Source organism: Orycteropus afer, unplaced genomic scaffold (assembly GCF_000298275.1).
Source record: "Orycteropus afer afer isolate SDZICR_OR568_19922 unplaced genomic scaffold, OryAfe1.0 scaffold00638, whole genome shotgun sequence".
Lineage (NCBI taxonomy): Eukaryota > Metazoa > Chordata > Mammalia > Tubulidentata > Orycteropodidae > Orycteropus > Orycteropus afer.
Window position 1 is genome coordinate 229,977 of NW_006922225.1, and position 13,847 is coordinate 243,823.

The 13,847-nt window shown below is 59.2% G+C and overlaps 1 gene segment (V, D, J or C); it reads left to right on the forward strand.

Annotated features, from left to right (window-relative positions):
* LOC103210670 overlaps positions 1–7,365 on the forward strand; it is a 60,199-nt gene extending 52,834 nt beyond the window's left edge. Inside the window, 4 exon segments of the C gene segment in view lie at positions 6,242–6,628; positions 6,854–6,871; positions 6,984–7,090; positions 7,345–7,365. Of these exon segments, the coding sequence occupies positions 6,242–6,628; positions 6,854–6,871; positions 6,984–7,090; positions 7,345–7,365 (533 nt within the window).
* The last annotated feature ends 6,482 nt before the right edge of the window (positions 7,366–13,847 follow it).

Consider the following 13,847-nt stretch of genomic DNA (forward strand, 5'->3'; position numbering starts at 1 on the left):
AGGTTGGGCAATCCTACTTCCATAGTGATACTGCCTCGGAAACCCAAGGAGGGGTCGCTATGAGTCGAGGCCGACTCGACGGCAAACAACAACAAGAACAACAGTGTGGCAAGTGAGCCATGGGAATGGAGGTGCCAACATCAGGAGAAGCCCTGCCTGGGGAGAGGAGGGGCAGCTGCACTGTGTCCTTTCTCACAGTTATTCTGCAAACCTGAACCTGCCTTACACGCCAAATCCATTACACAGACACAATCAGAGAGCTCTCCCTTTACCCAGGGACCAGGGAGAGTCCACGGAGCTGACCAGCTCTGCAAGGGAAACCCTAGTCTCTCTCGTCCACACAGGAGAGGGGTCCTGCCAGGCAGACACATGAATGAAAGCCCAAGAGACAAGGCCAGGTGCTACTGGGGCCAGGTTCACAGAGAGAAGGACCCCAAACGAGGCTGGAGAGGCAGTGGGTAACTCTGAGGCTGGGGTCCAGTCCCTGAAGCCAGTATGAGGCTGGGCACATGGTTTGTGTCCATCAGCTACAGTGGAATGAATGAATGAATGACAGAAGGGCTAGACACAGAAAGCAATGGGGGAACCACAGATGTCCCCGAGTTTTGTCCTCAGCTGGAGATCTCTGTCACCTGCTCTGTGGGTCTACTGTCAGGCTACCCTCCCCCCCGCCCCTCCCACCTGCCTCTCTATAAATGCTACTCTGCCCGGGGGCCATGTGTAGGCCTCTTCCTAACAATGAGGCCCGCTGACAGAGGTGGGCTCCTCCTCCAGGTGGTGTGTGTGCCAGGAGGGGCCTCTGCCCACCCAGCACCCCCACTTGCAATTCACTCCCATTGTCGCTTCCTGACCCCTCAGTTACACCAACTTCTGCCCCCTGTGTTTCCTGTCTCTGCTCAGTAGTAGGGAAAAGAGGGAGGGGCATTTTTGTTCCACGGTGTAGCATTGTGGGAACTGGGGGAGCACTGTGATTCAGGTCAAGGGGGAGCTTTTACAAAAAGCCCTGCCTCTGAACTACTCCACCAGCCCAGAGGTGCAGGCCCCAGACGGGGATGGGTGGGGGGCAGGAGCAGGCCCCACCCTGGACGAAGGCCAGCTCCCAGGTGACCTGGGATCAGAACCACCTCTTCCAGTAGAAGCCCCCCGACCTAGTACTCAACACGCTGTGTCCATCAGAGCCTACAACAAGCTGTGAGGGGGGTGCCCATCAAGTCAGGTCTGACTCACAGGGACCCACGTACAACAGAACCAGACACTGCCCAGCCTTGCACCAGCCTCACAGCGGCAGCTGTGGTTTGAACCCAGGGTCCAGCCCCTGCGTGTGGCCATCTCACTGGGGGTCCCCTCTCTTTCACTGACCCCCGACCAAGAATGTCTTTCTCCAGTGACTGAAGTGCCCAAAGTACAAAGGAAGAAGACGGTGCCCCAGTCTTCCAGGCAGGAAAACTGAAGCCAGGGGTCACCGATGGGTTAAGTAGGAAGAGGCAGAGTCAGCCTGGAACACCCTCCCATCCCTGGGCCCAGCACCCACAGAGCCCCTCAGGGCCCAGCACTTGCCCCTAAGCTAAGCTGACTCTCCTTGCCAACGGGGGTGGCTCACTGGAGGGTCAGTTCACTCCGGACTGGACGGGAAACCCTGAAGGAGGAAGGGGTGCCCCCGAGGCTGCAGGAATTGGGGGGAGGGGAATTCTTGGTGCCCGTTCCTACTGTGCTCCTCTAATGAGCAGTTCTTCGGACTGGGGACCAGGCTCACGGTGCTGGGTAAGACAGCGCTCCGGGCTGCTCAGCCTGGGCGGGCCTGACCCCTAGCCCTGCGCGGGGCGTCCAGGCCCAGCTGGGGCCGCAGCTCTGCCCGCGGCGGTTTGCGATGCACGCCCTGGGACTGTGCGAGCACCTCCCAGCTCTACTTTGGGGAGGGGACCAAGCTGACCGTGCTGGGTAAGGAGGGAGCCTGGGGGTCCCGGAGGCCCTGCGGGCGGGTGGACAGAGCGGGCCTGATGGTCCCGGGGTAAGCGAGGAGGGGCTCAGGCTCGCGTCCCCGGCTGGGGGGCGGGGGGCGCCCGGGCGCTGGGGCCTGCGGCCCAGGACGGGACATCTGGGCGCACGCGCCCACTTTTTGACCCGGGCTCGGAGGCTGTGAGCACAGATACCCGGTACTTCGGCGCAGGCACCCGGCTGACCGTGCTGGGTGAGCGGGGACCCGCGGGAGGCGGCGGGGACTGGGGGAAACGGGAATGGGGACAGCGGGGACGCAGCGCCCAGCCCAGAGGGTGGCGCGGGTCTGGCCAGGTTTTTGCACCGAGCCCATGGGCCGTGAGTAGAAACGCAGACCTTTGGAGGAGGCACGCGGCTGACCGTGCTGGGTGAGCGCTGGGCGGCCGGACTGTCCGGGCCGTCGATGCCTGGAGTCCCAGCTGCGTCCTGAGCCCTCCTGACCCCGCGGGCCCCTCAGGGGACAAGGGTTCCAGGATGGGCCGCGGTGGGGCCGGAGTAGAGGGGCTCCTCTGCCCTGGATGGGCACCCCGATTTCTCCTCTGCCTCGGACTGGGGGTCCGGGCTGGGGTCTGGGGAGTGGGAGCTGTGGGGGCGGTGCCACGGGAAGGGTGCACACGGGTTTGCACACGGGTCTGTACCCCTGTGTTCTTATGAGCAGTACTTCGGCCCCGGCACTAGGCTCACGGTTACAGGTGAGTTTAAGACTTGTGCCCGCCCTGCACCCAGCTCCTACCCAGCCTGTGCACCCCATGGGTTAGCTGGGAGGGGACTGGCCAAGGCTGGTGGTGTGGTGGGCCACCAGCCCTGCAAGTTGCCCTTCCCTACTCCCTCCCTTGCTTCTGGAAGGACTTGGGGGATGAGGAGGGTCTGGGGACCTAGGCACAGGGCAAAGGCAACTTGGTTCTCTTTCGGAGGAATTGGGGGCAGAGTGAGCTGGAGAGAGTGAAGGACTGGTTGATGAGGGGCTGGGGGCTGCTGAACCGGAACGAGGCCTGAGGAGGGAAGGCAGGTCTCGGGGAGGGGCAGGAGGGGTTGTGGCTGCTTTGAAGGGGGACAGCAGGGACGAGCTCAGAGGGCAGGAGGCTGCAAGGCCAGCCCCAAGGGGCAAGGGACAGACTTTACTGAGCAGGAGGCCCCATGCAGTAGAACAGGGCTGGGGACAAAAGAGGACAAACAGAGTGGATGAGAGAGGCCAAAGAGAGACGGATAGACAGGAGTCAGGGGAGACTCAAAACAAGCCCAAATGTGAAGAATTGCAGGGTAAAAGTGGGGCTTTTACAGTGAGATTTTAAACCCCTTGACCTGCCATCTCCTTCTCAGGAGCCCTGGTGCCGTGGTGATTAAGCTCTCCATATTAATCGAAAGATTGGCAGTTTGAACCCACCAGGGGCTCTGTGGAGAAAGATGAGGCAGCCTGCTTCTGTAAAGATGATGCCTTGGTACCCCTAAGGACAGTCCTACTCTGTCCACAGGATCATTGATAGTCTGAATGGACTCAGTGGCTGTAGGTTGGCTTTTGGTGCTGAGCCCAGACTCCCTGGCAGGGGTGGGTGCAGCCTGGCCTGGGGTAGGGGCAGCAGCCTGGCCGGGGGTGAATTTAGGGCCTCTCCCCATGGATATACCCCCTGCCCAGACTCCCCGTCCTTGCACCGCACGAAGCACTGGGGTTCAACAGCACAGGTGGCACAGGGGCCCTTTCATCCCTGAGCCACACCTGAAACTGCAGATCTGCCCGGTTTTTAGGAGCAGGTAAGGACAGTAGAGCAGAGAAGCACTCAGACATCACCTGTGACAAGGACACTGGCCAGAGCAGGGACTTAACCCCCTACCACAGCACCAGGAACAACGCCGGTCCTCTGTGGTAGGGGGTCACTAAGCTGAGGGCTGCAGGCTGAACTGTGAGCGCAGTGGGCCAGGGACAGGGGCGGTGGGTGATGCTGGGATCTGGGACCTGCTGGGACTTTGCAGCCGGACAAACTTGGCCCCACCCCCAGCCCCAGCCCTGTCCTTTAGTGCTCTGTGACCTTGGGCAAGCTAACCTGCACGAGTGCCACCCCACTCAACTAAGAAATAGAATTAACCGCCCTGCCACTGGCCATTGCTCCAACTCCTGGATTCTTGTAGCTGGCTTCCCTTCCCCAGGTGCCCCAGCATGGTCACGGACAGGTAGGGGGACCCGGTGCCAAAGTCAGCCAGGATTTAGAGAATGGAGGGAAAAGGAGGGGAGGGCTGTGTTTGAGTGAGAGGTGGGCTGGGAGTGGAAACATAAAGTCCTGATGTTGCCTGGGCTAGTGGGGCAGACGACACAGAGACGGCCCACCGTATACACAGCTGCGCCACAGTCAGGCCCCCAGACCCACAGGCCACCCAACGTGGAAGGGTGACTGAGGAGCAGTACTTCAGGGTACAATGGGGCTCCTGCCTCAGTCTGTCCACTAAGCTTATCAGTAAACATCCAGGGAAGATGGCTTTCATTTTTATGACAAGGACTGTGTGTGTCCTGGCAGAGGGCTTGAAGAAGTAGGTTCCGTGGTGGTTCTGCAGGGCTGGTCCCAGATCCAGGTCCTTGAGACCGGAGTGAAAAGCTGGGAAAGGCTGGGAGCAGAAGGATGGATGGACCCAGTGACTGCAGATGGAGACGGACTGCCCGCCCCCTGGGCAGCCCAGGGAGGGCCTGCAGCCACAGCAGCGGTTAGCAGGGCTGGGAGGGAGCTGACCTCCGGGGAGACAGGACCTGACAAAGTGTGTGGTCCTAGCTCCCAATGAACAAGTGGAAGCCTTGTTTAAAAAATGAGCGAGAAATCCAAGATGGCAGCAGTACAGCTCAGCACTGAGTGGGGCCTCGGAGAGGGGTCCTGTGGGACTGTCGGAGTCATACGCCCTCTAAGCTGGCCCTGGCTGAGGTCCCATCCATAGAAATGGGAATTGTCCCTTAGAATAACATTGTCCCGTACTCCAGGCTAGCCTGGGTGCTCACAAGGACAAGACTTCTTCACTGTAACAGAAAAGGATGGAGAAAAGCATAGGACAAACTGGACAGAGAATCAGCCAAGAAAGGAGGTCCCATGGGGTGGACTCCAAGGCATGTGTCCACGGCCCTGAGGCATCCAAAGAGCAGATGCTTGGTGAGCTGTGTCCAGACCATGACTGGCTCTGATGAACTCAGAGACTGCTAAGGAAACTTGCTCAGAGGGGAGAGCCTAATAGTAGGAGGCAAAGGGACAAAGGTTATGGTGTCCCTGTGCTTGACACAAAGGGAGATGCCTGTGCTGAGCACATGGGGTGATGTGGAGAGAGTGGACTTGGGGTGTGTGCACAGGGTGGGGGAAGATAAGGGGAGGGGAGGAAGCAAGAACAGAGCAGGACCCCAGGAGAAACCTGGTCCCTGCCCATCACTGCACTGGGATGTGACCCCACCCCAACCCCTCACACACATGTGCACACACTCAAATAAACACACATGACAGAACACATGAACACACATGAACACACACTCCACACATGCAATACATGAAAATACACAGAAACACTAACACATGTGAACACACAGTCCACACATGTGCACACACATACAAGCAAATACACAAGACATTAACATGTGGACATACACTCACACATGCATGCAAATACACAGAAACATACACATACTCCACACATGTAACACATGAAGATACACACAAACACTAACACACATGAACACATAGTCCACACATGCACACACACATGCATACATATACACTCAGACACTAACACATGTGAACACACTCATACATACACATGCATGCAAATACACACAGACACACACACTCCACACATACTCACACATACACGCAGACAGTAACACACACTCCACACATGCGCACATACATGCATACAAATATACTCAGATACTAACATACATGAACACTGTCACACATACATGCACACACATGTAAATACACATTAAAACACTCCACATACACACACATAGACACAAATATACAGACACTAACACACATGAACACACTCACACACTCACAAACACTCCACATACACACACATAGACACAAATATACAGACACTAACACACATGAACACACTCACCATAGACTTGCACACATGCAAACACACGATACATACAGTCACATGGACACACACTTGCACACACACGTGCACTCAGACACGTGTGCACACACACACGGCCTCCACCTGCCCTACACCACCACACTCTTTCTGACCAGCCCTGCCCCTCCCCGTCCCCCTGCAGAGGACCTGGGCAAGGTGAGCCCACCCAAGGTGACTGTCTTTGAGCCCTCCGAGGCAGAGATCTCCCGCACCCAGAAGGCCACCCTCGTGTGCCTGGCCACGGGCTTCTACCCCGACCACGTGGAGCTGCGCTGGTGGGTGAACGGCAAAAAGGCCCTCAGCGGGGTGGCCACGGACCCCCAGCCCCTGAAGGAGCAGCCTGGCGACGAGGACTCCAAGTACTGCCTGAGCAGCCGTCTGAGGGTGTCGGCCGCCTTCTGGCACAACCCGCGCAACCACTTCCGCTGTGAGGTCCAGTTCTACGGGCTCGAGGACGACGAGGAGTGGACGCTGAAGGGGCCCAAGCCTGTCACCCAGAACATCAGTGCAGAGGCCTGGGGCCGAGCAGGTGAGCACGTGGGGACGCGGGGCACAGGCAGGCTGACGGCCCAGAGGGAGGGGAGGTCAGCTAGCATAGGGGGGTGTGCCCTCCACTGGCCCTCGTGTCCTGGGGCCACACATGACGCCCCTGTGTGGGGCTGCCCAGGAGGAGGTTGGCTCCATCCGGCCGTGCTCTGGCCTGGCCTCTATGCTGTCTGTAAGCTCACAGGCTGTCCTTCCCCCTCTCTTTCAGACTGTGGCCTCACCTCTGGTAAGTGAGCCCCTCATCTCTCATGTCTGTGGGCTGGACGGTGCCTGGGACCTGGGCACATGGGGGTGGGGTGGGGCCAGAGCCCTCTGCTCACAGGCTGCCCACCCCCCAGCCTCCTACCAGCAGGGAGTCCTGTCGGCCACTGTCCTCTACGAGGTCCTGCTGGGGAAAGCTGCCCTGTACGCTGTGCTGGTCAGCGCCCTTGTGCTGATGGCCATGGTAAGGGGAAGAAGGGGTGGGGGCTACTGGAGGGAGGAAGTGAAATCATACATGGGGTCCAGGGGATCTCAGAGCCAGCCTTCAGCCCTGACACAGCCCCTCACCACAGTGACAGTGGGGCTCCTGGCTGGGAGATAGGCTGCTATAGGAGCAGAGGGGCCATTGGAAAAAGGGGTCCCTGGCCATGCCCTGCCCAAGGCCAGTGGGGCACTGACTTTCCTCCTCTCCCTTCCCCTCCACCTCCTCCTCTTCAGGTCAAGAGAAAGGATTCCTGAGCCAAGAAGGGCTCCACCGGTCTCTTCATCCACAGCGGCTCCTCCTTGACACCACCACCTGGCCTCCTCACTGTCCCCCCTGTGCCCGCCAAGAATCCCCTCTCCACCCCCACTTCCTGCATGGACCCCTGTCCCCTCTCTGCTTTCTCAAAGATGCAACCCTGATTCTGGGACAAACAGAAAAATAAAAATGGCATGTCTCAGGCCCCCATGGAGCTGCCCACCTCTGACCACCATCTGGTCCGGAACACATGACACTCGGGCCGAGATGGGCCCTCCTCTCTGGTGGTGGCCCCAGACCCCAGGGTCCAGGGCCATAATCCAGGCCCCCAGGGCACAGACTCGACTAAAGGGGGGGCTGCGCTGGGAGGCCCCATAGCAGGGAAGGGGGACTGCAAAGGCGAGCCCACCCACTCCACATTTGGGAATTCTTGGGCAGCTCTGCATTTCACATTGCCAGCACACCTGTCTAGGGCTCACCACGGCATTGAGCTCCCTGGGTGTCTGGGTTAGAATGCTCAAGAGAGCACCTATCCGCACATGCTTGTACTCGCATACACACATGCACACACGTGTATGCATGTGTGCACACAAACCTAAACCACTCGTCATCAACTCTGGCCCATAGTGACCCCACGTGTGTGACAGGAGAACACACTAATTCCTAGGCCTTTCTGCCTAGGCACCTCTGGGTGGCTGTGAACCACCAGCCTTTCAGTCAGCAGCCGAGTGTGTCAACCACTGCACGACCCAGGAACTCCTGTGGAGGGGTCGGAAAATGGAGAGAAAGGGTCCCCTGGGGCAGGCCCTCAGGGGAGGAAAAATGGGAGTAGGGACCTGCTCCATGGACGGCCAGGCCTCCCCAGTGTCGCGTGGCTGAGCATCCGCTGTGGTGGGGGGGGGGCAGTTCTTCTCCAGGGATTCTGCAGCAGGTCTGACTTGTGATGGTCAGATGCTACAAAGACAAGGGACACTACTTCATGGGCCCTGGGGAGAGGAGGGTGACAGAGAGAAGGAGGGCCAGGACCCTGGGGACCGTGGTCAAGCAGTCATTAGATGAGAAAGGGCACCAGGAGCTGGAGGCTGGGGGAGGTGAAGTGGTCACATTGGGAGACCCACTCAGCCCTGGTGAGTGGGCCGGGCACCAACACAGGGGACCTCGATGCAGGCCCTAGGGGAGGAGACCACGCCCAGGCCAACGTCCAGAAAGGCACGAGGTCGGCTGGGAGCCCATGCTCCTTCCTTCCGGCACGGTCTCTGCGAGCTTTGCAGAGTCACAGTGCCACGGTGACCCAATTCTGGGGAGGACCTGCAGAGACGGCCAGAACCGGCCCTGAGTCCTGCATGTGCAGGGTCCCAGGCGAGGGTTCCAGACACGGTGCTCAGCCGGGAGAGGGCAAACTGCTACCCGAGGCCCAGGAACGTCCACACAGGCTGTCAGTGCCCTCCGCCACACTCCCAAACAACATAGCTGTGTATCTGTCAGTGCTGTCGTTGATCCGTTGGTCAGATGATGGCTGGAAAAGCCCCAAAATAAGGGGACAGACATTGGAGTCTAAACCAGCACCCCCAAAGCAAGGGGACAGATATTGAGCCTAGACCAGCACCCCAAAATCAAGGGGCCATGTTGGGCCCTAGACCAGCACCCACAAAACAAAGGGACAGACATTGGGCGCTAGACCAGTGCCCTCAAAACAAGGGGGCAGATGTTGGGCCCTAGACCAGCACCCATAAGAGGCGCTCCTCCACTTTCCTAGACTTGCAGAGCAGAGGCCGCGGGTGGCGCAGCGGATAGTTGATCTCCACACTGGGCTTCCTGCAAAATTCCTCCTGCAGGGCAGGGGATGGATGGCTATGGGGACAGAAAGTGCCTCGGGGTGGGGGGCAGGACACGGTGCCAGAGGGCAGGAGAGCAGGGCTGAGAGGGGGTGCTAAGCGGGTGTCCTACACAGGACAGAGATAGGCTGGGCAGGCACTGCCTTCCTGTAGAGAGGCTGGGCCTGTGGACTGGGAGACCGTCCTCTTGAGATGCTGGGAGCAGAGGCTGTAGCTGGGGGGAGGATGTGGGGGAGCAGCAGGAAATGGGGAGGCAGGGAGCCCCATCTGAAGGGGGAGTCATTATGGGGGAGGCTGGCCCGGAAAGGGCCCCCCCACATCTTTTCAGCTGTCTTCTCAGCTCTCCCAAACAATGGCGCCCCAACATTCGTTCTCAGGCCCCGGGGAGGCCGTCTCTTAGCCTTAACCTCGTGCTCCAGAAGTCAAGTGCACCCTTCTGGACCAAGTCCTGGGGTCCACGCAATCTTCCTCAGGTGAACCTGAGCAGCGATGGCTGACGTGTCAGGTGGTCATAGGGGATACAACATGACCAAGAGCCAAAGGGGGCTAACCAGAGCAGGAGCCAGGACAACAGGGGCTGGTCCTGACTACCTGCAACTGCGCACCTGGCCACTCCCGATGGGGGCTCAGAGGAGGTTTCCGGTGCCCAGTGATGCCTGGAAAGGGGCACAGAAGGCAGTCCCCATCCCCGTGGGCCATCAACCTGTTCTAGCCCCACGTGGATCTGCCTTCACCCCAATTAGGAACTCATGGGCAGATGTAGGGCAGGAAGAGGTCAAACAGTGTGAGTATGGAGCAAGCTTAGGACGGACATCTAGAAGAACTGAGTCCCCAGACCCCACCACTCACAGGCATGGCCGGACTCCTGGGGCGGTGCTAGGGAGGAACCTCTACCTTGCGTCCGTCAGATTCATACGGAAATGAGGAGGAGAAGGAGAAAGGAGCATCCAGTTGGCTGTGGAATAATGGGAACTTCCTGGCCAGGGCTGTTGGGGTCACTGTCACCTGCCTAGAAGAATCTTCACATCAGTACCAGCACCCTCCCAAGACCTGCAGCCCTCCTCCTGCCATGTGCATTGCCAGGCTACAGAAAGCTAGTGACAGGCTGGGGAGGGACGGCTGAGCATCGAGGGACAAAAGGCTTTCTCTCTTCAGGAAGCATGAGAGAGGCCCTGAGGAACCAGGGGACAGTTGGAGAGAGAAGCACACGGGGCTTTAGAACGAGGTTGAGACAGAGATGGGTGGTGACAGGTGCTTTCCCCAGTCCTTCTCCTCTGCAGGGCCCGGCGGGGAGGGTCCTGACCCCCAGGGCCTCAGCCTGCCCTGCCCTCTGGGAAGTCAACGTGGTCAGTACGGACAAGGCAGTGGAGGACTGGGGCGTGGAGCGTCTCTGAAGCTGTGTGTGTGTTTATTTTGGGGTGCTGGGAGATGCTGGTAGAGAATATGGGGTGGCCCAAACCCCAAGCCAGTTCTTAGCATCACCCTTGGCCTGCGAGTATCTGTCCCCTGCTCCTCCACTGACCTCCTTCACCGGCATGTTTGCCATGCCCACGGACATAACCCTGTCCCCTTCCCAGGCCTGACTCAGAATAAGAAGGCCATCAAGGCCACCAACAACTTTAATTACAGCCCACGGCCATTACTGGTGGCAGACTCCCAGGGTTTCCAGAAGGATGATGTCTGGCCCTGGCACCCATCGTGGTGGACACTGCCGGCCCCATCTGGGCCCAAGCACAAAGCTGAGTACAGGGTCAGGCATCCTCCCTCCTAACGTGAAGCCTCTCTCTCCCTGGCTTCCTTCACACACCCTACCTCTCAGCCTCTCCCTAAGACGTGTGTGACACTGCGTGGTCTTCCCCTGGGTCGTCCCTTCCAGCAGACGGTATGTTTTCTGCCCACCACCCCCCTGCAGTCCAGGGCCATGTCTTCCTCTTCCATCTCCATCTGGAATTCCTAGGAAGCCCTGGAAGGGGGTCGTGTCCCAGAGTTGACAGAATGCACTGGGAGCAGCACAGAGGACTAAGAATGTTCTCATGGGACCATCTCCCCAGAGCACCATCACCTTGCTCAGCAAAGCATCTCAGCGGTCCTCCTCAGACAGGAAGTGTGGTCTTCCCCAGGGGGTGAGGGGCAGGGTGGGGAGGCTAAATTCCAGGGCTGCTATGGGCCCAGCCCCCAACCCAGCCAGACCAGGCTCCTCGATGGCCCAAAGGGGACCTGGGTGACCATTCCTGCCCAAGAGCAGACTACCCCACAATCACAAGCCCACCCTGTGCACCCTCATACCACAGTGGAACCCCATCCTGCCTGGATCTCTGAATCACAGGCCCTCTGGGTGATAGGAGGCCTCAGTGAGAGACTCTTATGTCCCTTCCTGCCAGGCTTGACCCCCCCAGGGACAGAGAAGCCACTGGACAGGCCTCCTAATGCCTGGGCTGCTGCCTTATTAAGATACGTGAACTTTGTTGTAACATCCCTGATGGGTGGGCATTGGACTCCTGGAAGACCCTGCATGAGACAGCCAGTGCTTATCCTCAGGCAAGAACCGGTCAGTGAGGGACAGACAGGTGGACACCCAAGGGCTCAAGTCTGCAGAGGGAAAATGTGTTCAGTGGACAGACGGGCCTTTATGATAAAGACTATGCCCTTGGGCCTGGGTCAAGACTTTGTTCTGCCCTTGCCAATTGTGTGATCTTGGACGCGGTTAAGGGACCCCCTCAGACTCAGCCCTTCTTCCTATAAAATGGGCCCATCCATCAGCCTGACTTGGTAAGGTGTTCAGTCCCCACAGCCTGTGAAGCTCCTCCTACAGCCTCAGTAAACACTGGCCGCTTTAATAATAATTAGTGTCAGTCGGAGGGGTTCCTAGGTGAAACCCTCCCCGTGCCCTGGGGTTTGTCCCGTATGGCCCTGTCATGGGCTCCGCTGTCCAGCGACTCTCTTCTAAACTCAGTGTCTGCCCCCTTCCATCTCCCTGACAGTGAGGTGTCCGGAGCTGCCCACAGCCCGAGTCGAGGCTGAGCCGCAGGGGACGCAGAGGGAGAGTCAGCCCCTGGTCCTGAGTGTCCTATGTGTCAGGTCCCTCCGGGCAGCTTGCCAGCTGCGTGCCCCCACATCACACCACAGCTGACCCCAACCGTGGCATCTCCACGGATGCTAGTGAGCACGGCCGCCCTCCACGCCTGGGCTCAGGCACTCGGGGAGCTGGGGAGCGTCTCGACAACCTCACTTCAGCCCTCCTCCCAGCCTGGCTTTCTCGGGGTTCAGATCCTGTGGGTTGCTGTGTTATTTGTGAAATGCTCCCTCAGATGGGATAACGCTGCCTTACTCATCCTGATAAAGAGACCTGGTGGTGCAGTGGTTAAGCACTGGCTGTTGATAGAAAGGTCGGCGGTTCCAACCCACCATCGGGAGAAGGATGAGGCAGTCTGCTTCCATGAAGATGACAGGTTTGGAAAGCCTGTGGGGCAGTTCTGTTCCATCCTACAGGGTTGCCGGGAGTCAGAGTCGACTAGCCAGCCACGGCTCACTTTGTTTTTCATCCTTATGCGAGTGAGTCATGAAGCAGACATACAGGGAGATCACAGCTCAGCGTCTAAACATGACTCTAAATTGCAAGATGGCGGCCAAGGTCAGCCTGAAGCCCAGGGCACCTCATGGTAGTAGTTCTGCAGCTTCTACATCTTCCTCTGGGGACTGAGAGGATTGGGTCAAATGGGCCCTGCAGAACCTTCCAGCCCTGCCCCCAGAACCAGGGACCAGGGCATCAGAGGACAGTCGCTCGGGGGCCTCAGGCCTCCCAGCCCCCCATCATGCCATCCTGTGACACCATCTCCCAGTAGACCTGAGTCCCCGGGGGACATCTCGGACCCTAGACCCACGTGAGCAAGGGGCCCCCAGCCCCGGCACCCCCTTCTCCCAGGAAGGAGGAAGAGGACTCAGAACGAGAGGGCCTGCCTCACGGGGTGGGGGCAGCGGATGCAGGTCGGTCTCCTGGTTGCTGGCGTGGAGAAGGGCTCTGCAGCCACCGGCTGTTATCTGTGACACCATCAGCTCCACTAACGGCAGCCACCTGCCTCTTTGGGCGTCACAACAGGATGCGGTTTGACATTTGTGAGGCTGCCCCGCCCCCTCCACACCGCTTCCTGCCCACTTCATCCACTGTTCTTTCTCCCGGGGCCTGGCTGCACCCCTGGAGGTGCAGACAGAACCTCAGCAGGAGGGGGAGGGCCCCTGCGGGGTAGATGCCTGAGTCCCACCTGCAGCCCCTCCTCCCAGGCGACCCCTGCTGGAGGTGCTACCCAAGCTCAGAGGGGCCCCACCCGCAGGCCCAGCCAACCCCCATGTGACCCCTATCAGAGGGGCTGCACTGTGGGGAGAGAAGGGGTTCAGAGCGGCTGCCTAACCGCTCTGACTCCAGGGGGCCTACAGGTCCCACATCACTGGGGTACCGCCCCCACTCCCTGCCATCTCCCTGCACACATGCCCCACTTCCTTCCACTCATAACGAGAAGAGCTCGTGAGTCACGGGAAGGAGTCCCAGAGCATCACCAAGCTGAGAACGGGGTCGACTGGGACTTCTCAGCAGGGTGTCCGCGCCCACCCCCATTGCCGGCCTGACAGTGCTTCCCACACCCCCTGCTGGC